The following is a 27,299-nucleotide window of genomic DNA, read 5'->3' as shown; positions in this document are numbered from 1 at the left end:
GGGAGGATTCCAGGTATGTGGCAAGGGTCTCCCATAGGCTGCACAGGCAGGAAAGCCATGGGCTTTCAGCACCTTAGCCAAGGGGCTGAGGTGGTGATGGATGTGGAGGAGTGGTGGGGCATAGGTTAGAGAATGAAATGGAGGGCCTGGGGTCTGTGATGCTGGAGGCCAGGGATAAAGGAACTGGGGGGGGGGGGGGGGGTGCCATGCTGGTTCACGGCCCCAGGTGCTGGGAGAGGGGATGGAAGAAAGGGAGTGATCAGAGAAGCTGGTGAGAGAAGTTGGAAGGCAGAGTTGGGTAGATGAGAGTGAAGGCAGACTCTTGATGAGGGGTGGCAGATGGCAAGAGTGTGTCTGTGGTGTTGGCTCTTTGGACACTAGCCAGTGTGGATGACCTGAACCTTCTGGTTGAGGCTCTCCCTAGCCTTTGGAGGCTCTGGGGGCTTCCAGAGTGGTGTGTGTGTGTGTGTGTGTGTGTGTGTGTGTGTGTGTGTGTGTGTGTGACAAATTTTGCCTCCCAGGACGCTATCCCAATGGCCTTGAGCCAAAGTCCTAACAGCATGGGCTGTGTCCTGTCTCCTCTGAGTTTGCAGTAGGCAGGCCAGGGTGTGCGTGAAGGGCCCAGCAGAGGGCACAACTGGGCCCCTGCCCAGCGGTTTCTCCCTAGAAAGGCCCAGGTATTTGCCAGTGAGGGAGTCCAGACTTGCCCAAGGCTTCTCAGCATAGGGTGGGTCCAGGTAGAGGCCCAGGAGGAAAAGAAGGAAATGCACCCTTGCTTGTGTACTTTGCAGCCGCTGTGCCCTCCTGTAACAGCCTGGTAGGTGTGGTATCACCTCCACTTGCCGGTGAGCAAACAGGCGTGGGGGGGCGGGGGTGTTCAGGGGTATGGGGGGCTCAGGTTACTTGGCTTAGTGGTGGCACAAACCCAGGCCCAACCCCAAAGCCTATGCTCCTCTGGCGCAGCCAGAGGTGGGGGCCGGAAGGAGAGGGTGGCTGTTAGGGAGTCCTGGGAGTAGGGGCGGTGGGCAGGACCTGGTACGGGGGTGAGAAACCAGGCGCCGAGGAGTTCAGGTAAAGAAAGTTGGAGGACGACCACAGGAAAGGAAGGAGAGAGTTCGGGACGCTGCGGAGCAGGGGTGGTGGCTGGCGAGCTGGCGGGGCTGGTGTGGGGTGCAGGTCCCACCCGTCGCCGGTGGGCAGGAAGAGGCCGGACGCTGTACCTGCAACACCTGTGGGCGCCAAACGCGCCACCCCCCCCCCCGGCCCCGCCCATCCCGGGAGGACTCTTGATTCCGGTTCCTGCGCAGCGCGCAGGTATGGCCTGGCAGGGGCGGGATGGGGTGGGGTCGGGCAGCCAGAGCTCTGGGCTCTGCTCCTCGCCCTCCGCTCGCCTGGCCGCGACCCGCGTTGCCGTGGCTACCGCCGCCCAGCAGCCAGCGCCCCCACAGGGAGGGGTCGAGTCCCCCGCCCTCGGCAAGTGCGGAGCCCGCAGGGCTGGAATGCGGGGTCCCGGGCGGCTCGGGGCCGCGCGCCCGGCTCTCCCGGCTGCTTCCGGCCTGGCCTGGGCGGCGGGCGGGGGGAGGGCGGCCCGGCGGGCGCGGGGGGAAGGAGCGAAGCCCGGCCCGGCCGACGCGGCTTTGTCTCCTTTGTTCCCGGCGGTGGCAGCGCCGCGGCGGGAGGGGCGGGCAGCGGGCGCGCTTTTCCGCCCCTCGGTCTCCGGGTAACAGCTGCGGCGCCGCCGGAGCCACCTCCGGGGGGCGGGGGGGGGGCAGCGAGGCCGCCGCGCGCAGATCCCGAGCCCGCAGCGGCCGGCGCCCGCCTCGGCGCGCTCCTCCCGCGGGGCCCGGCCGGGTGGTGAGTCCGGGGCCCGGGGCGGGGGCCCGGGGGTGGCGGTGAGGCCCCGGGGGGGGGAGGGGCCCGGGGCCCGATGCCGCCAGGCAGGGGCAGCCCGGGTGAGTGGTGGGCAGCTTCGGTCCTGAGAGTTGGGACCACACTTCTCCGCACTGAGGAAAACTCTGGCGGCTCCGCCTGTAACGCGATTGGGAGACAGAGGAGGTGGAGCTGCTCCTCCGCGCCCCCTCCTCGCCGCCGCCGCTGCCACAGCCGGGACGGCCGGCCTCTTCCCCGCCCTCCCAGGACCACTGGTGGGGTCCTTGCCCCGCGGCCGAGGGAGGAGGGAGGAAGGTCGAAGAAGAGCCGATGGGGAGGTCTAGGCTTGCCCTCTGTAGTAACAGCCCTTCCAGGCTGCGCTCAGCGCAACTGACAAAGGCGGACTGTGAGCCTTGTGCCAGGCATCCCCAGAGGGAGACCCCCCCACCTCCCTACACGACCCAGGCAGTAGGTGATTGATGAGCGCTCCTGAGTCCGCGCGGGTGTTGCATGGTGGGCCCCTCCACCCCACCTCGAAACACAGACAACAGGGCGAGCAATGTGCATTACAGTGCTGCCGGTGAATCTCTTCTCCCCCGGGGGACCCTGGGAGCTAAGCAGGAGAAGGGGAGGGAAAGTCCAGTTTCCCACTGATCCCCTTAAATGAGGGCTGGGGTACCACCCCTTCAGGTGTGGAGGGGCAGAGTTTGTTAGCCCCTTTGGTTGGTGAGGACAGCCCCAGGAGGGCCCCAGAGCTGCTTTCTCTTTGCAGATAGAAGTTAGGCAGCTGAGGGCTCTGCTGAAGAGGTCTAGAGAAAGATGAGCCCAGAAGAGACCTCAAGGCAGGCCTGGGACCTGGGTACAAGCAGAGTTAGGCTTTGCCTGTGAGTTCGAATGGGGCCTGAGATCTCGTGATCCTGTAAGTTGAGGACACGAGGCCTGGCTCCAAACCAGCCTTTTCAGTCTGCTCTGGCTTGGTTATTAATAAAGTGGGCCTGACACCTTGTCCTTTGAGAGGCCAAGTGGCTGGAACAGGGTGTGGGCCCCGTATCTCCCCTTCTGAGTGGATTTCCTTGGCTGTGAAATGGGGGTTCTTTCAACATGTGAGGAACACCTGCTTTGTGCTAATATCTGTCTTAGTTGCTGGGGCTCCTGCCTGCAAGGAGCTTTAAGTCTAGAGTTGGGAGAGTGGAACAGAGAGAAAAGTGTCTTTGGTTGGTGCCACTAATGCCAGGCACACACATTTCATGTTTAATGGTCAGAGCAGTCTTGCTTCCCATTCTGCAAATGGGAAATCTGAGGCTCAGCCCAAGCCAGAGCTGTAGTACACACTAGAGTGATAGCTGGAATATGCCCATTCCATCCTCCACACAGGGTGGACTCCTCAGGAGCCTGGGGGGACATGGAAGGCTCTCCTGGGAGATGGTTGGGAGTCAGAGTTAACTAGATAGAAAGGGAGTGGGCATTCCAAGCAGGGAGGAGTGTGAAACAGCCCACAGTTAGGCCAGCAGGAGCTAACAGCATGTGTGGGGGAGCCCTGGCATAGATTGGATGGAAGAGGGCGTGGACTGGAGGGGTTTGACCTTTATTCTTCAGGCCTTGGGCTGCCCCAAAGACAGGGGAGAGATGTGTTCTGATTCTGCTTGAAGATCCTGTGAGGTAGGAGGGGTGGCCTTTAGGGGCTGGGGGCTGCTCTGGCCAGTGGCAGGGGTTAGGTGAATTTGAGTGCCTCGAGATGTCACTACCCCTCTTTCCCTCCTCCCCCACCTGTGGTATGTGGGGAAGGGTGAGGGTCCTGCTTCAGTGATTGAAAGAGTCCATCACTTTTCCCAGAGTGGGTCAGCCTTCAGCCTCCTATGTGGCCTGGCCAGGAGCTCTTCTGATCCTTCCCATCCTCCTGTGGGCCACTTGACCCAGTTGTGACTTTACATTTGGGGAGTGTCTTGGTTGCTGCCCCTTGAGGGTTGGAAAGCTTTGGCATGCAGTAGGCTCTGAGCAAATGTTTGTAAGCCAATGACAGAGTGACTCTTGGTCTAACTATGGACCCTTTGCCCTAGGCACATCCCTGGGCAGGAGGCTACTGGAGGGAGTGCAGGAGGTAGCCTCTGCCCATCCTCAGACAGACCCTGTCTTCCCAGAGGAAGAAACTTTCTTCCTCGACCCCTTGGAAACAAGGTGGGGGGCTCCTGGGAAGCCTGGCCTTGCCATAGTCCTGAGTTCACGACTCTCCCTGCTATCCCCTTTCCCCCACCCCCTCGGGTAGCAAACAGAGGCGGCCTTGTTCCTGCTCCCATAGAGCTGCCCTGTTCTCCTCACACTAAAAATGGAAACCCCCAAGCTATTTCGGGAGCAGTGCCCAGCTGGGCTGTGGCCATGGCTCCCCTGCTCCCACCAGGCGGCCGGACCCTCCTCTGAAACTTATGCCCAGTCCGCTCACTCTGGGACAGTCTCAGCAGCACCTTGGTGGGGCCTTGGCGGGGAGGAGCCGACCCTAGCTGAGGGAAGCTCTCCCTCAGGCAGACTGGCCTCTGGGTGGTGGGAGGGGCTGGGCTATGTGGCCTGGGCAGAGGCGAGTAGGGGAGAGTAGGGGAAATATCTCCCGGCCTGGCCTGGGAGCAGCACTTCCCCAACCTGGTGCTCCTGGCTGGGGACCACCCGGGGCTGGGGAAGATGGTGTTACCATGGTTTTCTGCTTCAGCAGGCCTTAGCTGGGGCCCACAAGGAGGGATCTGTGAGGAGAACAGGCACCCAGGGTCTGAGGAGGTCCTGGGGATAGACATGGTGACTTCCTCTGGGACAACCCTCCTCCAACCCTGGGCCCTGGCTCTGCTCTGACCTGCAGGAGGAGAAATAATAGCAAGAGATGCCTGGCTTCCACAGCCCTGTAGGACTTAGGGCTCAAGCAGGGAAGTGTGCACGAATCTGTATGCGTGGGTATCTGAATGTGGGTGGTGGTGTATATGTCTTTGCTGGGGGGTGTGACATGCCCTTGCGCGGAATGCCTATTTGTACGTGTGTGTTCCTGCGTGTAAGGAGGCTGTGTCTTTGTGCGAGTGTTTAAGTGTGTGGTACGTGGGTTGTGTTCCTATGTGTGTCTGTGCGACGTGGACACGCCATATCTGCATGTATCTGCACGTGTGCAAGTGCCCGTGTGCTTGTGTATGGGTGTGCACCTGCAGGGCCGGCGGCATGTCTGCTTCTTGGTGTGTGCAAGCCTGTGTCCGTGTCTGTGCCAGTGGCAGTTTGGGCTAGACAGCTCCTGGCCTGTGTGGAGGGTGTATAGCGGGGTGCCCTAAGAGGACAGAGTTTGGGCAGAGGGTGAGAAAGAGACAGTAGCTACGAAGGGAGAAGGGGCTGCAGAGGACAGGGCCGTGCTGGGGGCCTGGCTGGGCCCCGCCTGCCATGGGGCTCCTTCCTAGTTGCCCTTTCCCAGGCCCTGAGGGTGCCTGGTTCCGCTGCCCTCCCCCTCCCTGTGTGGGCTCTGAGGAGGCGTCCCCTGTGGAATGTGTTTGGTGGCCGAAGGCCAGGCTGGGCCCAGTTCCATTGGCAGGCTGGGCAGCGGGAAGGGGAGCCCGGGCTCCCACATGCCTGCAGCCCAGCCCCCAGCTTCATGCTCTGCTATCTCCCTGGCTAGGTGACTCCCACACAGGTCATGCTGTTGTCTCCTGATCCAGCCGGCCCTGCCAGGTGAGCCTGACCTCACACCTAGGCACCTGGGAGAAGTGTGACTCCTGCTTCTTAGGGCTCTCCAAGGTGGCATCCAGTCATTTAGGTCCCAGTCCTGGCAGCCTCAGTCTCCCTCATCTCTTCATTGGTTCTGTGGATTCCTTCTGGATTCCTGGCCTGAAAAGCCCTTCATCCAATTCTTGCTCTGCTCTAATGTGCAGATGGCCCATGGGACCTTGCCCTCCCTCTTTCCCCCCTGCAGGCAGCTGACATCTGTGCAGAGGGGTCCTCTGCCTCCTCGGGGTTCTGGGCCCCTCCTTCCCATCACCTGCTCTCCTGCCTCTCCAGACCCTGGTCCCTGGGGATGGGATGTTTCTCACATCTCTACCCCTCTAGCCCCTTACCCTCGGACCCTGTGGTGACACAGGGCAGTGCAGGGAGAAGCGGGGGTGGGGTAGGATGGAGGTCTCCTGAGAGAATAGTGCTTGCAGGAAATGGACAGTGTTGAAGTTTCCAGGAAAGATCTCCTGACCCCTTGCTAGTGTGCAATCCTGGGGTCATCCTGGACCACAGTGCTGTCTAAGCCTAGGCCTCCTCTGGTCACTCCCCCGGTTAGGAGGGGCATCTTGGCAATGTCACGGGCTTACCTCCCACAGTAGCCCCTCAGCACTCCATCTCTCTCCTTGCCAGGTGACCATGCCTGCCCTCGGCCCAGCTCTTCTCCAGGCGCTCTGGGCTGGGTGGGTCCTCACGCTCCAGCCCCCTCCACCAGCTGCTTTCACTCCCAATGGCACGCATCTGCAGCATCTGGCACGGGATCCCACCTCAGGTACCCTCTACCTGGGGGCCACCAACTTCCTGTTCCAGCTGAGCCCTGAGCTGCAGCTGGAGGCTACGGTGCCCACTGGCCCCGTGCTAGATAGCAGGGACTGCCTGCCACCTGTGATGCCTGATGAGTGCCCTCAGGCCCAGCCTACCAACAACCTGAACCAGCTGCTCCTGGTGAGCCCAGGGGCCCTAGTGGTGTGCGGGAGTGTGCACCAGGGGGTCTGTGAGCTGCGGTACCTGGGCCAACTTGAACGACTACTGCTGCGGCCTGAGCGGCCTGGGGACACCCAGTACGTGGCCGCTAATGACCCTGCAGTCAGCACGGTGGGACTGGTGGCCCAGGGCTTGACTGGGGAGCCTCTCCTATTTGTGGGGCGGGGATACACCAGCAGGGGCGTGGGGGGTGGCATCCCTCCCATCACAACCCGGACCTTGTGGCCACTGGACCCTCAAACTGCCTTCTCCTATGAGGAGACGGCCAAGTTGGCCGTGGGCCGCCTCTCCGAGTATAGCCACCACTTTGTGAGCGCCTTTGCACGTGGGGCCAGTGCCTACTTCCTGTTCCTGCGGCGGGACCTGCAGGCTCAGTCTAGAGCCTTTCGTGCCTATGTGTCCCGAGTGTGCCTCCGGGACCAGCACTACTATTCCTATGTGGAGCTGCCTCTGGCCTGCCAGGGTAGCCGCTATGGGCTGATCCAGGCTGCAGCTGTGGCCACATCCCTGGAGGTGACCCAGGGGGAGGTACTCTTTGCTGCCTTCTCCTCGGCCGCTCCCCCCGCTGTGGGCCGGCCTCCGTCAGCAGCTGCTGGAGCATCTGGAGCCTCTGCCCTCTGCGCCTTCCCCCTGGACGAGGTGGACCGCCTTGCTAACCGCACGCGAGATGCCTGCTACACTAGGGAGGGCCGCGCCACGGATGGGGTGGAGGTGGCCTACATCGAGTATGACGTCAATTCTGACTGTGCACAGTTGCCTGTGGTGAGTCCCAGCTCGTCCCTGTCTGGCATTCACGGCCAGGCAGCTGCCCGAGGAGTCCAAAGGGAAGCTGGTGGTGTGGGGGCTGATCAGGTCAATGGATGTTATGTGCTTCCTTTGTGTCTGGGTGATGGAGATGCTTTACGAAAATCGTGGCACTCAGGGGGCGGAGGGCCATTCAGAGTGGGGCTTGGACTGCTTGCTGCAGAGGTGGTATTCGTGTAGGTGGACTGAAGGTGTTTGGGGTCCTAGGGTATGGGGCAGGGACCTAGAATGTGAGAAGATGGGCCCTGTTGTTTTACGTTATTGAGCAAGAGAGGCAGGTGAGGTTGAGGCTTGTTTGGCTCTAGTCTCTGGATAGATAACACAGGGGAGAAACCACAGCTAGGGGGACCGAGTGAGGGAGAGGTGGCAGGGACCCAGGGGAGTGGACCTGGACATGAAGACGCAAGCTTTGAGAGGCCTTGGGCAAGTGGTCCAGGGGAAGGCTGAGTGCGTACCCTGGGGGAAGGCCAAGGGTGTGGGAAGGTGGAGCCCCAGATAGGTGGGGATCAAGAGCGGGGTAAGGGGCTGCTGGAGATAAGCAGCTGAGGCCCCACTAAGGATGCAGCTGTGGGCAACATCAGGGAGGGCTGGCAGAGACACTAGGGGTGGGGATGAGGCTGTCCAGGGGCTCCTTAAGGGAGGGGTGACGGAATAAGGCCGTCCAGAGAAGAGAGTCATTCAGCAAAAGCTGGCTGGGCCAGGGGATGGGGATGTCCAGGGAGGGCCTTACTGGTGCTTCTTGCTGCCTATAGGATACCTTGGATGCTTATCCCTGTGGCTCAGACCACACACCCAGCCCCATGGCCAGCCGTGTCCCCCTGGAAGCCACGCCCGTTCTGGAGTGGCCAGGGATTCAGCTAACAGCTGTGGCAGTCACCATGGAGGATGGACACACCATTGCTTTCCTGGGTGACAGTCAAGGGCACCTACACAGGGTGGGTCCACAGGAAGTACTGGGCCCTGCCCCAGGGTCTAGAGGGAATAGGTTGCTGGTGACCCAGCCTGGGAGGAGCTATGCCTGTGACCCCTGGGACACACCCCTGGCCCTAAGGCTGGGAGAGATGACTTAAGCTTCTCTTCCCAGGGCTGGATGGTATTTACCTGTGATCTCCCCCACCCCCTGCCCAAGGGCTGGGTGGGATGACTTGTACTAGCAGAAAATTCTGCTTGTAGATTGCTTCATTGTGGGAAGAAGAGAGGGCCTCGGGCCTATGGCCGTGGACTTGGGTCCCAGAACTTATGGTCTCTGATCTCAGGTCTACTTGGGCCCAGGGAGTGATGGCCACCCATACTCCACACAGAACATCCAGCAGGGGTCTGCGGTGAGCAGAGACCTCACCTTTGATGGGGCCTTCGAGCACCTGTATGTCATGACCCAGAGCACAGTGAGTGCCAGGCGAGAGCTGGGATCTGGCTGCTGGGAGGGGCCTTGGGCAGGGCCAGGCACCCATATGTGGAGGAGTCACTGGTGTTTGGATTGCTGTCACAGCTTCTCAAGGTTCCTGTGGCTTCTTGTGCTCAGCACCTGGACTGTGCCTCTTGTCTCGCTCACAAGGACCCATACTGTGGGTGGTGTGTGCTCCTTGGCAGGTCAGTGCTCCACCGACTCCTGACCCATTCCCCAACCCCAACCCCCACCTCCTGCCCTCCCTGGTCCTGCATAATGGCCCTGTCCAGTATTCCTGGTCCTTGGCCCTTGACTTGCAGCCCACGACCCCTGGATGCCCCAATCCCCTACCTCCATTCTCCATCCTGGGCATCAGTGCCTTGCCAGGGCAGACGTAGCCTAGTGTCATGGCCCACCTGAGGATCCCGCCCAGGTCCCCAGTATTGGAGGTGTCCCTGCTCCGTGAAGGTACATCCTGGTCATTCTCCTGCAGGTGCAATCGCCATTCCGAGTGCTCACGGGGACAGGGCCCAGAGCGGTGGCTGTGGAGCTTCCAGCCTGAGCTGGGCTGTCTGCAAGTGGCAGCTATGAGTCCTGCCAACATCAGCCGAGAGGAGCGGAGGGAGGTGAATGAGCGGGGCAGGCACATCCCTCGTGGGGAGGACTCTGGTGATGGGTCAGGACCTCGCATTTTAATGTCAGATGCTCTAAATACCACGTGGCCCTATACAAGTTGCTTGTCTTGGGGCCTTGCTTTCTCTGTCTGCTTCTAATCCAGGCTAGAGGGCATTTGTGAAGGCTTGAGGGCTGGTGGCCACTGTGCCCACTCACATTGGGTGCTCTGGAAACACAAGCCCTGGTCTGCTGCCCGGTGGCTCCAGCAGCATGTCCTGGCCTCTCTGTCCAGGTTTTCCTGTCAGTGCCTGACCTGCCACCCCTGTGGCCAGGGGAGACGTATTCCTGCCAGTTTGGGGATCACCAGACTCCTGCCCTGCTGACCAGTTCTGGCGTGATGTGCCCTTCTCCGGACCCTAGCGAGGCCCCAGCACTGCCAAGAGGAGCCGGTGGGTGAGAGAAGGGGCCAGCCCTGGGGCCTGGGAGCCCCACCCTCCTCCCATCTTGCTCCAGGGGGTGTGGTTGGGGTGAAGTGTGAATCCGAGTGGGGATCCCTGAAATAGCACTTTTCTCTGGGCCCCCTGGCTAGTCCTCAGTCCCCTAAAGTGCCCATTTTGTGTCCTATGGGCTGTGTTCCCCAGATCCCGGGTGCTAACCCCACTCCTCAGCCTGGGCCCTCTCTCCCACCCTGCAGACCACGTGTCAGTGAGCGTGGAGCTCAGGTTTGGCGCTGTGGTGATTGCCAAAGCTTCACTCTCCATCTATGACTGTGCAGCAGTCTCTGAGCTCCGCCCGTCTGCACAGTGAGTTCCTCCCCGACACCCCCAGCGCCCGGGCTGCCCCGTGGCGACCTCTGCCCCATGGCTGTGCTCTGTGCAGGTGCCAGGCCTGCGTGAGCAGCCGCTGGGGGTGTAACTGGTGTGTCTGGCAGCAGCTGTGCACGCACAAGGCCTCATGTGACGCTGGGCCCATGGTGGTTAGTCAGCAGGTGAGCGGGACCCCCAGCTGGGCCCCACAGGGGTTTGGGGTTCCCTTTGTGAGGGTTTCTCTGATGGCCCGGGGTCTGTGTGCCTGCCTGCCCATGTGAGGCTCTGTTGTGAGCACCCGAGCTGCTGTGTGTGACGGACTCACTGGAGAACAGCTGCTGGTGTCCCGCCTGTTTCGGGGAGAGGACCTTTGTAGCTGAGCGGCAGGGGAGGTCTGGGCCTCAGGTCCCGCCTCAACACAGATGCCCCTGGAGCCTGCCCTCCCCTCCCTCCTTTGGAGAATTAACGGGCTGTTTTTGTTTCTCTTTTCCTTGGTCTCCTTTCCTCTTAACACACCCTTTGCCTGCCTGCCACCTGCTCCCGCGCCTGCCTGCTGAGCGGCCCCTCCTGTCTTTCTCTGCTTCCCCCTTCAGAGCCCGCTTCTCTCCCCAGCCCCTCCCGCAAGAGATGTACCCACCCCCTTCCCACCTGAAGCCCCCCAGACCCCAGTCACCCCTGCTCCTGACACCCTTCCCGTGGAGCCTGGTGCCCCCTCCACAGCCTCGGATGTCCCACCTGGGGATCGCCCTTCCCTGCTCAGCCCCTGGGGGCCGGGGGCGGGTCCTGGCCCCATACCTGCCTCAGCCTCCACAGAGTCACCTCTCCATGAGGAACCTCCCCCTCCCGACCCCCCCAACAGACGTGGAACCGCTGTCCCCGCCCCCACTGACTTCGGACCCACGGCCACACCCGAGGACCTCTTGGCCTCCCACCCATCGCCCTCAGATGCAGCGGCACTGCCCCCTGCCCCTGCAGACCCCGGCCCCGAGGCCGACCCCTCCGTGGCACTCTTGGACCAGCCCCCTGGCACTGCTCCCGCCACCACTTTCCCAGGGGCCGCTGGCTCCACGAAGCCCGCTCTGGACTGGCTCATGAGAGAAGGCGGAGAGCTGCCTGAGGCGGACGAGTGGACGGGGGGTGACACACCCGCCTTCTCCACTTCCACCCTCCTCTCAGGTGATGGAGACTCGGCCGAGCACGAGGGCCCTCCCGCCCCCCTCATCCTCCTGTCCAGCCTGGACTACCAATACGACACCCCCGGGCTCTGGGAGCTGGTGAGGCCCAGCCCAGGAAGGAGGCCTCCAGGGGAGGGGATGCGGGGCAGACTCAGGAGGGGTCGAGGGGCAGGGTGGGGTCTGCAGCTCCACGCCGGCCTGGGCCCTGAGTTGTGCGCAGGGAAACAACCGAGGTGATGGGGTGGGCTCCATAGACTGCCTTGCTCTTGGTGTCTCCAGGAGGAGGTGAACTGGGGGGCAAGCTCCTGCCCTTGTGTCGAGAGTGTTCAGGGCTCCACGCTGATGCCAGTCCACGTGGAGCGAGAAGTCCGGCTGCTGGGCAGGAACCTGCGCCTCTTCCAGGTGAGCGTGTCCGGTTGCAGGCACGTTGGCGGCCTCCTTGGCTGTTGACAACTATGCCTGAGCCCTGGAGAGCAGGAAGAGCGCCTGGCCCCACGTCTCGGCCCTGACCCTGGGGCTCTGTTAGCGGCCCTGCGGGACTCACTGGGGCCAGCTCCTGAAGTTGCCTCAGCAGCTGTGTCCTCTGCCCCCAGGACAGCCCAGGAGACCATGAGTGTGTGATGGAGCTGGAGGGCCGTGAAGTGGTAGTTGAGGCCCGGGTCGAGTGCGAGCCACCTCCAGAGACTCAATGCCACGTTACGTGCCGGCAGAACCAGGTGTGGGTCACGAGTGCCTGGGTGGGCAAGGGTGTGCCGGCCACGGGCTGGCTACCCACCTCAGCTGGCCACACCACATTCATCGTCCCAGCCCCACACATAACCCTGTGACCTCGAGGGAGTCTGAGTACCCCGGCTCTGACCTCTGACCCTGTGGCCTCATGGGGTCCCTGTCCCCCAGTTCTGACCTCTGACCTCGTGCTCCCACAACTAGTCATTTGGTCCTTTCTCTGACCACCACCGCCCCCCAGGCCTGATGCCTCCCCCAGGCCCAGACTCTGACCCCGCTCCCATTTCTCCAGCTCAGCTATGAGGCTCTGCAGCCAGAGCTCCGTGTGGGGCTGTTTCTGCGTCGGGCTGGCCGTCTGCGTGTGGACAGTGCTGATGGGTTGCATGGTGAGCTAGCTGGGGCCTCTGGGGCCACGGGGCTCCTCCAGGCCTGCCTCTCACATTTGTCTCTGCCCCCCTCCCGCCCCCCCCCCCCCCCCAACCAGTGGTGCTGTATGACTGCTCCGTGGGACACGGGGACTGTAGCCGCTGCCAAACTGCCATGCCCCAATATGGCTGTGTGTGGTGCAAGGGAGAGCATCCACGTTGTGTGGCCCAGGAGGCTTGTGGCGAGACTGAAGCTGTGGCCACGCAGTGCCCCGCGCCCCTCATCTACTCGGTGTGTTGAAATGCTGGCATGTCCCTTCTTCACCGCTGCCTTTAGAGGGAGAGTGGGGTGCTGTGGGTCCAGAGGTCCCGAAGGTGGGAGTCTGGGACTGCCTTTCCAGGCTGCCGAGGGTTGACTGGTGGTGGAGGTGAGCAGTCCGTGTCTTGGAACAGGTGGAGCCGCTGACCGGGCCTGTAGACGGAGGCACTCGTGTTACCATCAGGGGCTCCAACCTGGGCCAACATGTGCAGGACGTACAGGACACAGTCAGGGTGGCTGGAGTACCCTGTGCTGTGGATGCTCAGGAGTACGAGGTCTCCAGTAGGTGAGTTGGCTGGACTGACAGGAGTTCGGCACCCTTCATGGGCTCCCCGGTTGGCTTTCCTGCTCATGGCTGCCCATCTACTACTCCTCTGCCTTTTCCTCTCCCCCTTCGCTTGTTTCTGGTCACAATGTCTCAGAGCTAAGGTTGCCATTTGAGGCCCTGGAGCACCCACCTCGGCTTTGTGCACGGACTTGCATGTTCCTGGCCAGGACTGCTGGGGATCATTGCTGGGCCTGGGCCCAATCATTGCCTAGAACCAACAGGTGGCCCCATCTACATGTTCTCACTTGGTGTTCTGAGTGAGCATGGCTGTAGTTGTGGCAGCAAGGTTCTCAGATCCCAGATGGTTGTGCTCAGGGGCTGGGTTTCCACGAGCTGTCCTTTCTTCCCCAAGCACTGCCCCTGGAGGGCTTTTCCGGGCACAGACTTGTGGCCCGTCTGCTGAGTGCCAGACTCCTTGCCTAGTCCCTGGGACCCCCGTTGCCTTCCCAGGGACTGTAGCTGATAAAGGTTCTGGGTCATGGTAGCCTGGCTGGCAGTAGCAGGGTCCAACGGTGCCCACCCAGGACATTTCCCAGGAGATATCCACAATCAGCAAATCCCAGACCTGGCTGATATCAGGGTGACCTGGAGAGCCTGTCCAAAGCCACCGTAGAATGGGTCCTTCAAGCCTACCCTCAGAGATCTGGATTCTGTAGGCCTGTGCTGGGGCTCCGTGATCTGTATTTTAAACCAGACTTTGCTAGAGCGTGTGGTATTCCCCTGTGTGTTATGACCAAGAACTTGCGGTGACTGTCTGGACTGTTAATGATTCTAGAACCATGAGACTAGAGTAACTTATGAAGTGATTTATAAAGAGATTAAAATATTCTCTGGCCGAGGTCTCTCCTGGGTACTTTACATATCACTTGTTCTGTTTTCCAAAGTGTTGGCGGTGACTGTTACAATGTCACGGAGTCGAGCCACTGCCAGCTTCACCATGGGGACATTAATTTGTCCCAAGCTTCTCTGTTTTCTGGCTGAGAACCAACATTTTCTTAGATTGCTCACTTTCCCTTTCCATCTATCCCCAGACCTGATTAGAAGCTTCCAGGGACTTTTTTTTTTTCACGAGGAAATCAAGTTTCCACCACTTTGCAAGTGGTGTGGTGTGCGTGGTGATGGCAGCTAGTTAGGCCACTCATCAGTTTGGTGCTCGTCCCTATAGCCAGCCTCAGAGGGCTCCTTGTAAATTTGTGCCGTGCAGAGAGGTGAATTCCTCTCGGCAGGGGGCCCTAGGGTTGGACTTGAATGATTGAAACCATGCGTATTAACTCTCAGATGCCAAAGCCCCCTGGTGTGCCATAAGGAATTCCCCCCAAAGCAAGAGGATCTCTGTCAATCTTGGGAGCAGGGAGAACACCTCATTTAGTGGGGCAGCCAGCTCAGTTTGAGGGGCCCTCGGTGCGGCCCGGCACCCCAGCCTGCCTTGTGCCCACAGCTTCGTGTGTATCACTGAGGCCAGCGGGGAGGAGGTGGCTGGCGCTGTGACGGTGGAGGTGCCGGGAAGAGGACACGGTGTCTCAGAGCACGACTTTGCCTACCAGGTAAAGTGGCTCCCCCCGCCGGCCCGTCTGGTTTCGCCTTCCTGGGGCTTCTCACCCGGGGCCTTCTTGTCTTCCTCAGGCTCCCCCTGCTTCTCTGTTTGTGGCCTCATGTCTGCCTATGTTTCCCTATCCCCCTTCCCACAGGACCCGAAGGTGCATTCGGTCTTCCCAACCCGAGGCCCCAGAGCGGGGGGTACCCGCCTTACCCTGCACGGCTCCAAGCTCCTGACTGGGCGGCTGGAGGACATCCGAGTAGTAGTTGGAGACCAGCCTTGCCACCTGTGAGGGCTGCTTCCTCATTCTGCAAAAAATCCGTGTGCTGTAGGGAGAAGACAGAGGGGTGGGATGCTGGGAGAGCAGAAAGGGGGAGAGGGCCAGGTCTGCTCCATCGGAAAGCGGCCAGACCCTCCCTCAGGTGGGGCTGTCGGGGGACTGTGGCCTCCAGGGTCACGTGTGGAGCTTGCAGTCAGCTCTGAAGGGAAGTGAGCTGGGGCCGGAGGGGGTCCCATGTCCTGGAAATCATCCCTGTCCCCTTCCTGGCCTGCCTTCCGCTCATCCCTCCCTTCCCCAGGCTGCTGGAGCAGCAGGCGGAGCAGCTGCAGTGTGAGACCAGCCCCCACCCCACGCCTGCCACGCTCCCTGTGGCTGTGTGGTTTGGGGCCGCTGAGCGGAGGCTTCAACACAGCCAGTTTGAGTACACGTCAGACCCCAACGTCACCTCTGCCAGCCCCACCAAGAGCTTCCTCAGGTGCTGGGCCAAGGGCATGGCCTCATGGCATGCGGCAGGGAGGTCTTTGCAGCTCTAGTATGTGGGGAGGTTGCGGGGCTTTCTGTGGAGGCCGTGACTCCCGTGCTGCTGCTGGGGAGAGGGCCGAGGGACTTTGGGCCGGGCTGGCCCCGGTTCTCATAAGCCATGGGTGGTTCACGGTCTGTGTTGCAGTGGAGGACGGAAGATATGGGTCCGTGGCCAGAATTTGGATGTGGTACAGACACCAAGAATCCGAGTGACTGTGGCCCCGAGAGCACCGCAGCCCGGCCAGGGGCTTGGGCGGAGACGCCGCGTGATCCCAGAAACAGCGTGCTCCCCTGGAGCTTCCTGTGGTGGCCATCATGTAGGACACCCATGGGCGTCCCCTGCTTGCACTAGAGTAGCCATCGTCCTCATCACTCCACACTCCACCCCGTGCACAGCCGTGGGTGGCGGATACCAAAGAGGCTATTGCCCTGTCTTTGCTGGGCCCCCTTCCTGAGGATGGCCCTCAACTCTCCTCCCCTGTCTTTCCTCTCTGTGGCCCAGTTTGAGGAGCCGTGCCACGTGAACTCCTCTCAGCTCATCACGTGCCACACGCCTGCCCTCCCAGGCCTGCCTGAGGACCCCTGGGTCCGGGTGGAATTCATCCTTGACAACCTGGTCTTTGACTTCGCGACACTGAACCCCACACCCTTCTCCTATGAGGCCGACCCCACTCTGCAGCCCCTCAACCCCGAGGACCCCACCGCACCATTCCGGCACAAGCCTGGGAGCGTGCTCTCTGTGGAGGTACTGTTCCCGCTCACACACAGGGGCGGGGGGCTCACGACCCTTCACTTTGCTGGTCATTGTGGCTGTGTGTGGCAGAGGGGGCATGAAGGCAGAGCAAGGGCCAGCGGACAGACCTGGCTCCTCACCCTTCACATGTGAGGGCTGAGGGGCTGGTGATGGGCTGCCTCGCCTGACGCATCTGGCTGGAGCCTGGGGCCCCACACACTCTACGGCAGGAGCCTGAATGACAATATGTAAATGGTTTGGCACACGCAGTAGCTGGGTGGCGTGGTACACAGTAGGCGCCTGGGCTGATGCCCATTTGGCAGCCTGACTCAACGTGAACAAACACTTGGCATGGGTTCTGACACGTGCGGTAGGTGGGCATTCTAAAAGGCCACAGGTAGACAAGCCGGCATCGTCCGCCTGGTGGGCCAGCAGACACAGTAGTGGCTCTGGCTTTGTTAGGTGACTGGGCAGGATTCGGGGGCAACTTTATATTGTCCAGATTTTGAGCTCTGGAAAAGTGAAGATGTGAGGAAGAAGGATGGGAAGGGTAGAGAAGGGTCGGGGGGCAGCTCAGAGGATAGCCATGGACTGTCCCCTCCAATACAGGGGAAGAGGTGCTGACCTGGCATCAGCCCTGCTCCCGGGGGTGGGTGTCAGGACCATCCTTCCCACACTTGAGGGGATGGGATCTGAGTGACCCCTCGTGTTCCAGGGGGAGAATCTGGACCTTGCAATGTCCAAGGAGGAGGTGGTGGCCATGATAGGGGACGGCCCCTGCGTGGTGAAGACACTGACCCGTCACCACCTGTACTGCGAGCCCCCCCTGGAGCAGCCTCTGCCCCAGCACCACGCCCTCCGGGAGGCGCCCGATGCCTTGCCTGAGTTCACGGTCAGTGGGTGGGGACTGGGTTGGGCTGGGCATCAGGCCTGTGCTGAAACCTTGCTCACAGGTGGCTCCCCACATAGGTGCAGATGGGGAACCTGCGCTTCTCCCTGGGCCATGTGCAGTACGATGGCGAGAGCCCCGTGGCTTTTCCCATGGCAGCCCAGGTGGGCTTGGGGGTGGGCACCTCTCTTCTGGCTCTGGGCGTCATCATCATTGTCCTCATATACAGGTAGGTGCAGCCGGATGTGGCTGGGCTGGGGCAGGTAGGGGTGTGCGGCTGGATGGGAAGGGCAGACTAGGCCAGGGGTCAACAAAATTTTCCTGTAAAGGGCCAGAGTACCTATTTTAGGCTTTGTGGCCGGGTGGCCTCAGTTGCAGGGGCTCAACTCCACTGTTGCAGAGCAGAAGCCGCCATGGACCATATGCAAACACATGACTGTGGCCGTGTGCCAACAAATCTTTATTTACAGAAATAGGTCGTGGGCCAGATTTGGCCTGCTTGTAGTTTGTTGATCCTTGGGCTAAACTCCTGGGCTAGACTGGATATGGGGTGTGACTTGCCCAGGATGCGACAGGCTAAATTATTCTGGGCTAGGCCTTGGCTTGGCTGGGCATGGCTGGGTCAGACTGTGCCGGCCTAAGCCAGGGTGAGGCTGGGGTAGACAGGCCCGGGCCATAGGCACCAGCAAGGGCTCTGGCCTTGTCTTCCCCTTCCTGACCTTGGTGCTGAGCAGGAGGAAGAGCAAGCAGGCCCTGAGGGACTATAAGAAGGTCCAGATCCAGCTGGAGAATCTGGAGAGCAGCGTGCGGGACCGCTGCAAGAAGGAGTTCACGGGTGAGGCTGCAGAGAGTAGGCCCGGAACATGTTTCAGGGCCCTGTGAAAGTCTGCTCCCGTCGGGTGGGATCCACGCCCAAACCTGGCCTCTTCTGCCCAACAGACCTCATGACTGAGATGACCGATCTCACCAGTGACCTTCTGGGCAGTGGCATCCCCTTCCTCGACTATAAGGTGTATGCTGAGAGGGTCTTCTTCCCTGGGCACCAGGAGTCGCCCTTGCACCGGGACCTGGGTGTACCGGAGAGCAGGCGACCCACCGTGGAACAAGGGCTGGGGCAGCTCTCCAACCTGCTCAACAGCAAGCTCTTCCTCACCAAGGTGCCACTCGTGGCCCCACCCCAGGCCTCCCCACATCTGTCCCCTCCTGGCCCCACCCCTCCTGCCCCAGCCCCGCCCCTTCTTTGTCCCTTCTTTTCTGAATGGGCCCCTTCCTCCTCATCCCGCCTCCCTGGCGCCAGTTCATCCACACCCTGGAGAGCCAGCGCACCTTCTCAGCTCGGGACCGCGCCTACGTGGCATCTCTGCTCACGGTGGCGCTGCACGGGAAGCTCGAGTACTTCACCGACATCCTCCGAACCCTGCTCAGTGACCTGGTGGCCCAGTACGTGGCCAAGAACCCCAAGCTGATGCTGCGCAGGTCTGTGTGGCTGTCAGAAGCCACGGGGGCCTTGTGGTTATGAGGGCTGGAGCCAAGGGCTGCGTCAGACCCTCTGGGGTTTTGGGGTTCACAGAACAGGGAGCCCAGAGGCCCTACCTCTGACCCTGCCCCTCCCCTTTCCTGTCATCCTAGGACAGAGACCGTGGTGGAGAAGTTGCTCACCAACTGGATGTCCATCTGCCTGTACACCTTCGTGAGGGTGAGAGAGGCAGACGTGGACAGGGCTTGGGCTCCCCTCCGGGGCGAGGCGGGACTCTAAACCACACAGCTCTAAACCAGCCCCGTTCAGTCCAGACACTCCTGCCCAGCATGTCTCATTCACCTCAGGCCCTCTGCAGTCTGTCCCCTCCCCCAGCATGGGCCATGTCCCATACAGCTCTGTTTCATGCCTGTCACCTGCCCTGAGGCCCTCACTGGCTGTCACTTCCCCAGGACTCAGTAGGGGAGCCGCTGTACATGCTCTTCCGTGGAATTAAACATCAAGTGGACAAGGGGCCAGTGGATAGCGTGACTGGCAAAGCCAAATACACCCTGAATGACAACCGCCTTCTCAGAGAGGACGTGGAGTACCGTCCCCTGGTGAGGGAGGGAGGAAGGGAGAGGGATAGGGAGACCGAGTCAGGGAGGGATGGGGGAGGGAGGGAAAGAGAATGTGAACGTGCATACGCTCAGTGGTGTCTGTCCCTGGTGAGGATGAGGAGGGTAAGCATGTGTGATCATTGTGAATGGCTGGCTGCTGGAGAGAAGCCTTTAGATTAGCTTAGCAGCATAGAGGCTTGAGGGCTAGACCTCAAGGCAGAAGGCCTTGAGGATAGGACCTCAGGCTTGAGATGGGGTCAGAGTGAGATAGGGTCACAGCAAGGGTTTGGGGAGCAGTCCACAAGCCCTTGGACTGGGCCAGGGCCTGAGCGTTTGCAGGACCATCATCTCAGTGTCCTGCCAGTGATGTGATGTGCCCACCAAGCCAGGAGCCAGCTCTGTCAGTCTTGTCCATCTCTTCCTCCGGGTTGCTATCCCCTTAGTGGAGTGCCTTCTTCGGTGGCCCACGCAGGGCACCTTTCCTGGTGATCCACGCGGGATACCTTCCTTGGTGGCCCACGCGGGGTACCTTTCTTGGTGGCCCACACGGGGTACCTTTGGGAAAATCTCATTCAGGCTCCACCAAACCTGCCCCCTCTCAGGCCGGTAGGAATCCTTACTTCTTATGAAGCTTCTCTCAGGTGCCTCAGCCTGACCAGTTGAGCCAGGAACCTGGGGTCCTGAGTTCAGAGGGACTTGTGTTCACTTGTTTTTTTCTGCCATTCACCCCGTAGACATTTACTAGTGCACTGTGCTGGAGGTGGAGTCAGAGTGGAGGAAGCCACTGTCCCTAGTGGGGGTGGACGGCTAAAGAGATAAGAATTAGGGAGTTGTTGGTGCCGAGAGGTCAGAGCCAGTGGCTTCCTCATGGGTTGTCCTTGACCTTGTGTGTTGGTCATCCCATGTGTGGCATGAGCCCTGATTGCTCCCGCATATACCTCGGTAGACCTTGAATGCACTGTTGGCTGTGGGGCCCGGCGCAGGAGAGGCCCAGGGTGTGCCTGTGAAGGTCCTGGACTGCGATACCATCTCCCAGGCCAAAGAGAAGATGTTGGACCAGCTTTATAAAGGAGTACCTCTCGCCCAGCGGCCAGACCCCCGTACCCTGGATGTTGGTGAGGGTGGAGGGGAAGGGTAGCCTGGGGACCTGAGCCAGGGTGTGGGCTGGGCTGGCCCTGGACCATATCGCTCGGTGGGCACAGGGCAGAGGCTGGAACGACCTCTCACATGGTGAGGGGTCCCTGATCCTAGTCTTTGGAGGGGTTGGATAAGGCTGCCCCCTGACGGTGGGGCCTGTGTCCCTGTGGAGGAGGAGGTAGGCTCCACCGCAGGAAGGGTGTTCTGGAAGCCCTGGACCAAGTCCCAACTTGCTCTTGCAGAGTGGCGGTCTGGGGTGGCTGGGCATCTCATTCTTTCTGACGAGGACGTGACTTCTGAGGTCCAGGGCCTGTGGAGGCGCCTGAACACCCTGCAGCATTACAAGGTGGGAGGGGTAAGAGCGGGAGGCGGGGTAGGCGGGGTGGGGCTGGTGGAGGGGTCACCAGCTGTGATTAGCAGGTCCCAGATGGAGCAACTGTGGCCCTGGTCCCCTGCCTCACCAAGCACGTTCTCCGGGAAAACCAGGATTATGTCCCTGGAGAGAGTGAGTATGCCCCCCACTTCCAGCCCCTACCCAATCACTGTCCTCTGCCCCTGCTTTGCCCAGTCCCCAGTACTGGGGCAGATCTTCTGGACCTGAGGGTAGGCTTGTGTCTACCTCCCTTCCACTTAGAGAAGCCCTCAACCTGTGCTTCCACTCCTGGAAGTTGGCAGGACGCTGGGGTCCCAGGGGACGTGGTACCTGATGAGGGATGACGAGCTGTGGGGTCTTGGCACAGGGACCCCAATGCTGGAGGATGTGGATGAGGGGGGCATCCGGCCCTGGCACCTAGTGAAGCCAAGTGAGGAGCCGGAGCCTCCCAGGCCTCGGAGGGGCAGCCTTCGGGGCGGGGAGCGCGAGCGAGCCAAGGCCATCCCTGAGATCTACCTGACCCGCCTGTTGTCCATGAAGGTGGGGCAGGAGGGATTGGAGGCTGGGGTCAGGGATGGGACAGGCCGTAGGTCTGGGCTGTGGGGGAGGGGACGGCTACTTATGGGGTCTGGGTGTGGTGTGGGGCTCGCACAGGCATAGTGCCGTGAGGTGTCTGAGGCCGGGCTGGGGCCGAGGTCCCCTGTCCCCTTGCTGACCGTACGTCCTCTGTGCTTCCCCTCCCCAACAGGGCACACTGCAGAAGTTTGTGGACGACCTATTCCAGGTGATTCTCAGCACCAGCCGCCCCGTGCCGCTTGCTATCAAGTACTTCTTCGACCTGCTGGATGAGCAGGCCCAGCAGCACGGCATCTCCGACCAGGACACCGTCCATATCTGGAAGACCAACAGGTGGGGGTGGGGGTGGGGCTGGGGCAAGGCGGGCCAGGTGTGTGTGGGGTCTTCTCTCCCACCTCCCCAGCACGCTCATTGGCCCTGCCTGCCCTACCCACAGCCTGCCGCTAAGGTTCTGGATCAATATAATAAAAAACCCGCAGTTTGTGTTCGACGTGCAGACATCTGATAACATGGATGCAGTGCTCTTGGTCATTGCTCAGACGTTCATGGATGCCTGCACCCTGGCCGACCACAAGCTGGGCCGGGTGAGTGGGTCAGGGTGGACATGGAGGGCACGAATGGGGCAGGGTAGTACGGGCCAGGTGTGGACAGTGTTGTGTGTGCGCCGATTCCAGGCTTGGCTGAGAATGTCGGGGAGGAGGGCTAGGGGAGGCCTCTGACTCCAGCCCCAGGCTGGGCTTTGTCCCTGAGCTCCCCGGGAGGTGGCAGTGATGACCCCTCAGGGACCAAATCCACCGGGCAGCCTGGAGCTGTCCTGTGATTGTAGGATCCACATGTCTACCTGGAAACCAACCTAGCGGCCCCACCATCAACTCGGGCTCACCTCCTCCAAGTCTGGGCTCACCATAGCCAGAGGCCCAGGGATCAGAAGTCACCCTGCCTTTTCCTCGTTCCCTACACGCAGGGGCAGAGGAGGTATCTGCCTGTCGGTGCAGTGTAGACGGGAGAGTCCAGGCAGTGAGCGCCAGGCATGGGCGAGGTGCTGGCGAGGGGCGCTGGGAAGCAGAGAGGAGTGGCCAGGGCTGTGGTGGTGGCGGGGTGTTGTCACAGTAGTGAGAGCCAAGGGAGTCCCATGACAGATAAGGGGTCCCTGCTGCAGTGGCTCAGGCACCCAGCAGGCAGGGCCTGGGGCTCTGCAGGCCTGTGCAGGGAGCTGTTACCTCTTGAGGGATCGATCATTAGACTTCTGTCAAGAAACAGAATGCAAACTTCTACTCTGTAGTGCTGTCTTTTGAGAGCAGTTTCTATTCTGTGTGTTCTCGTCACTGTGCCTACAACGAACCCCACCGCAAGGACCGGGGAGGGCTACCTCGGGTGGATGCTATGTGGTGGCTGGGGTTTTGCCCAACCTTCACCTTGCCTCCCCTTGCCAGCAAAACTGCAAATGCTTGCTGGGTAGCTCAGGAAGAGTCCAAACCAGGAATGCCTAGGGTCCCCCCCCGCAGAGCGTTGGTGAGAAGGCATGCATGCTGACTCATGACTCAGGCCCAGGGATGCATCGCTGCCGCACAGGGGTGGCGCCATCTTACCTCACCCTCCCGGCAGCCGTAGGGTGAGGCAGCAGGTGCCGTCCAGAGCTCAGAGCTGGGGTTGGAACCCACTGCAGTGGTGGAAGATGTGTCTGGGTGTGTTACAATGTGGGCTCTGACCTGAGAGACCTGCTTCAGGTGCCAGCTCGGCCACTCAGAGTGAGGTGGTGTGGGACAAGTTACTATATTTTCTGGGTCAGTTTCCTGATTTTTGTATTTTATTTATTTGTTAAGTTTATTTCTTTGGAGAGAGAGAGAGAGTGCACGTGCAAGCAGGGGAGGGGCAGAGAGAGAGGGGAGAGAGAATCCCAAGCAGGCTCCACACTGTCAGCACAGAGCCCGATGTGGGGCTCGAATTCATGAGCCATGAGATCATGGCCGAGCCGAAGTCAGACACTTTACCGACTGAGCCCCCCAGGTGCCACAGTTTCCTGATTTTTGAAATGATTACGTGGGGAACGAGCAGCACGTGGAAAAGCGGCATTAGGGCTCCATATGGCGCGGTGCCCTCCCACCCTGCATGCCGGTTCCCTGCTGGATCCAGGTGGAGGCATGTGGAGCTGAGTAATGGCCTTGGAATAATTGGGGGAGAAGCTCGAGGTGACAGAGTGGAGATTGGGTACCGGTGGAGGGGAGTGGGCAGAGGAGGTCCTTGCAGAGGGAAATGGGCCAGGGGCACCAACCATCCCAGTTGCCTTGGACTGAGGGGTTCCTGGGATATTTAGAACGGAAACGGTGCTGGGAAAATTGGGACAGTTGGTCACTCTAAGGGGACTCTCCTCTTTCTCTCCTGCTGACGCCTAGGACTCCCCCATCAACAAACTTCTATATGCTCGAGATATTCCCCGTTACAAACGGATGGTGGAAAGGTATGAGGGCGAGGAAAGGGTCTGGAAGGGGGATGAGTGGACCGATTGATGGATGTTTATGGCTGCAGCCGTGGGATGGGCCCTGTGGGGGAAGGAATGGTTTGTTTACCCAGCAGCTGGCCGTGGTCTCTGGCAGGTACTACGCAGACATCAGGCAGACCGTCCCCGCCAGTGACCAAGAGATGAACTCCATCCTGGCTGAGCTGTCTCGGGTATGGCCCTCCCTCTGCTTCTTGGGCTGGGCACAGGCCTCCTGCCATGAGGATCCTGCTGTTTTGCAAGGAAGCCCTTGGGGCCTCAGCGATCCTGCGAGCTGGTTGGGGGCAGGACACATACCATCCCCATAATGCAGAATGTTCCAATGGCCACTATGAAAGACCAGGGCTCCCAACATCTCGCTACAGAGCAGCAGGCGCTTGTCCCGGCAGCTGCCACTTGACCTGACTCGGCCAGCTGCTTGGGTGCCTGCAGCCCATGTTTGGGTCTGGGGACGATGTATCCAGAGCAGTGAGGTGGCTGGGATTCAGCCCCAGGACAGCCCAGGTCAGTCTGCCCGTGTCTTCATACAGCATTGCTTCCATCGGTATAGACGTGCCCCCACCTACTTTTAAAACAGTCTCCAAACATAGACTCCAGGGAACTTAGTGTTCCTGAACACTAAGCGATGGAGGACCACAAGGACACAGAACACGCAACAATAGCAGCTACGATTTGGTGGTGGTGCTTTGATTGTCCTCTCGCCTGACCCCCATAGGAGCTCCGCAGTTTGGGCACTATTAGCCCTGTTGTCCTGATGAGGAGGTGCGGGCTCAGAGATGGAGCCCCCATGGAGGGGCCCCGTGCAACCTCCCGGAAGATGTGATGGAGATCAGAGCAGACCTAGCTGGGTCACAGCCCCTAAGCGGCCGCTGTCCCACTGGGCTCTGCAACCATCTGGGGTCCCAGCTGCCGCCTTGAGGGGAGAGAAGTAGGGCCCTGCTCACGCTGCAGACCTGGGATCCCTGGTCTGTAGGCAGGGCTTCCTGCTGCAGGGCCTGTCCTTTCTGCCACCGCCTCCCCATTTCCCAGGGGTCCTGTGGTTGGTGACAATACTCATCTCTCTTACCTCTTCTCCTTAGAACTACTCTGGGGACCTTGGGGCACGAGTGGCCCTGCATGAACTCTACAAGTATATCAACAAGTACTATGACCAGGTGGGCAGAACCCTGGGCCCTGATGGAGGGAGGGAAGGGCTGTGACTAGTGGTCTTCCCCAGGCACAGAGCAGGGTCAGGGCAGGGTCCTGGTATCTCCCCTGCTCTCCCCATCCTTGCCCTCTCCTCTGGGGCTCCTCGGCAGCAGCTGGGATGCCGGGGGATCTGCCAGGGTCTGGAGATGGTGTGGAGGATGGTCTGGGAAGGACACAGCTGCTGCCTCTGCCCCCACCTTGTCCTGGTCCCCATCCCTACCCGAGTCCCCACAGTGGCAGCGTGCTGTGCACGGCCAGAGAAGAAGGTCCTGCCAGGAGTGGGTGAGGGGACGGCAGAGCCAGCAAGGGGGCCGTCTGGGGAACTTGGACTGGGCCCCAAGATCACAGCACCTACGAGTCAGCCTGCTAAGTGTCTGCCAGAATCATTCTCTCGGATGTTTGTGTGGCACCAACGATGTGGCTGTTGCTGTTCAGCGATGAGGAGCCTGCCTGGTGGCCGGCCTGGGGGATAGTCATTTAACGTGAATTCCAGGCACCCCAGGCTTGCTCAGGCAGTGTGAGCTCCTGCATGGGGGAGGCGGGGGGTGTGTGGTACCTCATGTACCCTCATATAAACGGCACAGGCCAGCCCCTCCTGGGCTCCACCGTTCCCCCTGTGGCAGCCCTCATTTGTGCTTATGTGGTTGTTGGTGTTGGGTCAGAATCTGTCTGTCCTGCCATCAGTGAGCCTTGTGAGGGCAGGATCACACGTGTCCCATCATTGTGGGGTCCCTGCTCCATGCCAGCACCTGGAATGGGAACACAGGAAATGCTTGCTGCCCGGTGGGGGCAGGGGGAGCCAGGGGACTGGAACAGGGCTTCTAGGGGTTTCGTGGGGGGAAAGGCTAGCATGGTGGGTGTGGCTGGGCTCCACTCAAAACGATTTTTACTGGTGGAGGTAAAACCCCAGCAAGGCCCCGAGGAAGTGAGACGGCTCGCTGAGGCCCCCAGTTGTGCCGCAGTACCTGAGGAGGCCTGCTGGGGGCTGTGGGTGCATGCGGTGGCTGGTAGGCCCTGCTGACCGGCCGGTGTCTGTTGCAGATCATCACTGCCCTGGAGGAGGACGGCACGGCTCAGAAGATGCAGCTGGGCTACCGGCTCCAGCAGATCGCAGCCGCTGTGGAGAACAAGGTCACGGACCTGTAGGGAACTGGCCAGCCCTGGCCTGCCATTGCCTCAGCCCTGCCCGGGCAGCCCTGGAACCGTGAGGGAGAAGCTGCCTTCTTAGATGCCTGTAGTACCTGACGAGCAGAGTTAGTGGAAGGTGGCCCCCGGGCTCCTGGGGCCTCTGGCCTGGGCCCTGCTGGACCTACCTCGCAGGCCTGGGGCTGTGAGGCTGATGGGGTGGTGCCCAGCCTGCTCCCCGAGCCCAGTGACCCTGTGGGCTCTTTTCTGTGTGACGTCGGTCTGTGGGGAGTCAGGGACTCAGGGCTTCCAGAGAGTGGCTGGAAGGGCCTCCAGCCTCTGGAGAAACTGTACTGTTCCTGAACACTGGTCTTTGTCCCACCGGAATTCCGAGGGGAAGGAGGAGAGCCCCACTTCCTGTCCTTTCCTCCTCCATCATCCCTGACCTCAGTTTAGCTGCCTCCAGCCTTTTGCTGCTGCCACGTTCCTAGGTCCGAGAGATGAATGCCTTTCCTAGGCCACTACAAACTGACCCCTTGTCAGGACTGGCTGCCTCAGGGCCACCCTGCCTCAGAGGCAGCGAGTGGGGAGGGGCACTTGCTGCAGGGACCTGGGGGAGACCGGTGGCCCCACTGACCCAGCTCTTAATTAAAGGATAACACACTGCTTGGCGTCTGATGTGTGGGCTTGCCCAGCCCCTCCCTTGGTAGGAGGTGCCTGATAGGCACGGGAGGGGGGGGGAGGGGGAAGGGGGGATCTGTACCCTGGATGGGGGGGTGGGGGGGGTCTCAGGACCCCCATGCAAGACTTCAGACTGTCAGGCTCGCCGGGCTCTTTTTGGCTCCTGGGCAGGCCTGCTGGGGTGAAAGCATCTGGGAGGGAAGTGAAAACCCCATTCAGTCTGGGCTGAGGAGCCTGCGACCCGAGGTGGAGGGGTCTGAGTCCCTTCAGGGGCTCTGTCTTGTCTGCAGCTCAAGTGTTCTAATGCCACCATCCGGGTCTCGTTGTCTGGAAGGGCAGTGGGAAAGGAGGGCACCGGTGCAGGCAGCTTCAGGGAGAGTGGGTCTGGGGGCCCTTTTCCACAGTCCTGCTTCCAGGCTCTCCACACCCCTGTTGGCTGGGGCTGTCTGAAGGTTCTCCAGGATACTGAGTTGTCCCCTCACTCCAGGAGTCTGGGGTAGGGATCCCAGACCAACTGTCTGCCTGTGTAATGGCTGCCTTGGGTGGGGTTTCCTGATTTGTACCTGGAGGTGAGCTTCCAGACT

General features: G+C 60.8%; 1 protein-coding gene across 4 annotated transcripts; it reads left to right on the top strand.

The window, feature by feature from the left end:
* Positions 1 to 1,338: 1,338 nt before the first annotated feature.
* On the top strand, positions 1,339 to 26,700 carry PLXNB1 (plexin B1). 4 transcript variants are annotated; one of them, XM_053897109.1, is made up of 38 exons: positions 1,339 to 1,473; positions 5,504 to 5,556; positions 6,226 to 7,338; positions 8,133 to 8,315; positions 8,637 to 8,765; positions 8,870 to 8,970; positions 9,261 to 9,393; positions 9,675 to 9,831; positions 10,077 to 10,185; positions 10,262 to 10,370; positions 10,782 to 11,462; positions 11,643 to 11,765; positions 11,957 to 12,079; positions 12,382 to 12,475; positions 12,574 to 12,746; positions 12,908 to 13,059; positions 14,540 to 14,645; positions 14,790 to 14,926; positions 15,217 to 15,393; positions 15,586 to 15,757; positions 15,943 to 16,185; positions 16,889 to 17,065; positions 17,143 to 17,291; positions 17,797 to 17,897; positions 18,002 to 18,219; positions 18,360 to 18,538; positions 18,692 to 18,758; positions 18,992 to 19,138; positions 20,085 to 20,253; positions 20,518 to 20,621; positions 20,696 to 20,780; positions 21,016 to 21,188; positions 21,397 to 21,557; positions 21,661 to 21,808; positions 23,618 to 23,682; positions 23,819 to 23,894; positions 24,801 to 24,875; positions 25,951 to 26,700. In XM_053897109.1, exons 3-38 carry the CDS (start codon positions 6,232 to 6,234, stop codon positions 26,053 to 26,055), a joined length of 6,408 nt encoding a protein of 2,135 aa, XP_053753084.1. In that variant the 5' UTR covers positions 1,339 to 1,473; positions 5,504 to 5,556; positions 6,226 to 6,231; the 3' UTR covers positions 26,056 to 26,700. The 4 variants fall into 4 exon arrangements, with proteins under 4 accessions (XP_053753084.1, XP_053753083.1, XP_053753086.1 ...); XM_053897108.1 differs by lacking the exon at positions 1,339 to 1,473 and adding an exon at positions 1,563 to 1,854; XM_053897111.1 differs by lacking the exons at positions 1,339 to 1,473; positions 5,504 to 5,556 and adding an exon at positions 1,563 to 1,854.
* The last annotated feature ends 599 nt before the right edge of the window (positions 26,701 to 27,299 follow it).

This window comes from Panthera pardus, unplaced genomic scaffold, assembly GCF_024362965.1.
Source record: "Panthera pardus isolate Hobbes unplaced genomic scaffold, ASM2436296v1 HiC_scaffold_8, whole genome shotgun sequence".
Lineage (NCBI taxonomy): Eukaryota > Metazoa > Chordata > Mammalia > Carnivora > Felidae > Panthera > Panthera pardus.
The sequence above is the reverse complement of the archived record's forward strand: the minus strand, read 5'-3'. Positions and strand labels throughout refer to the sequence as shown.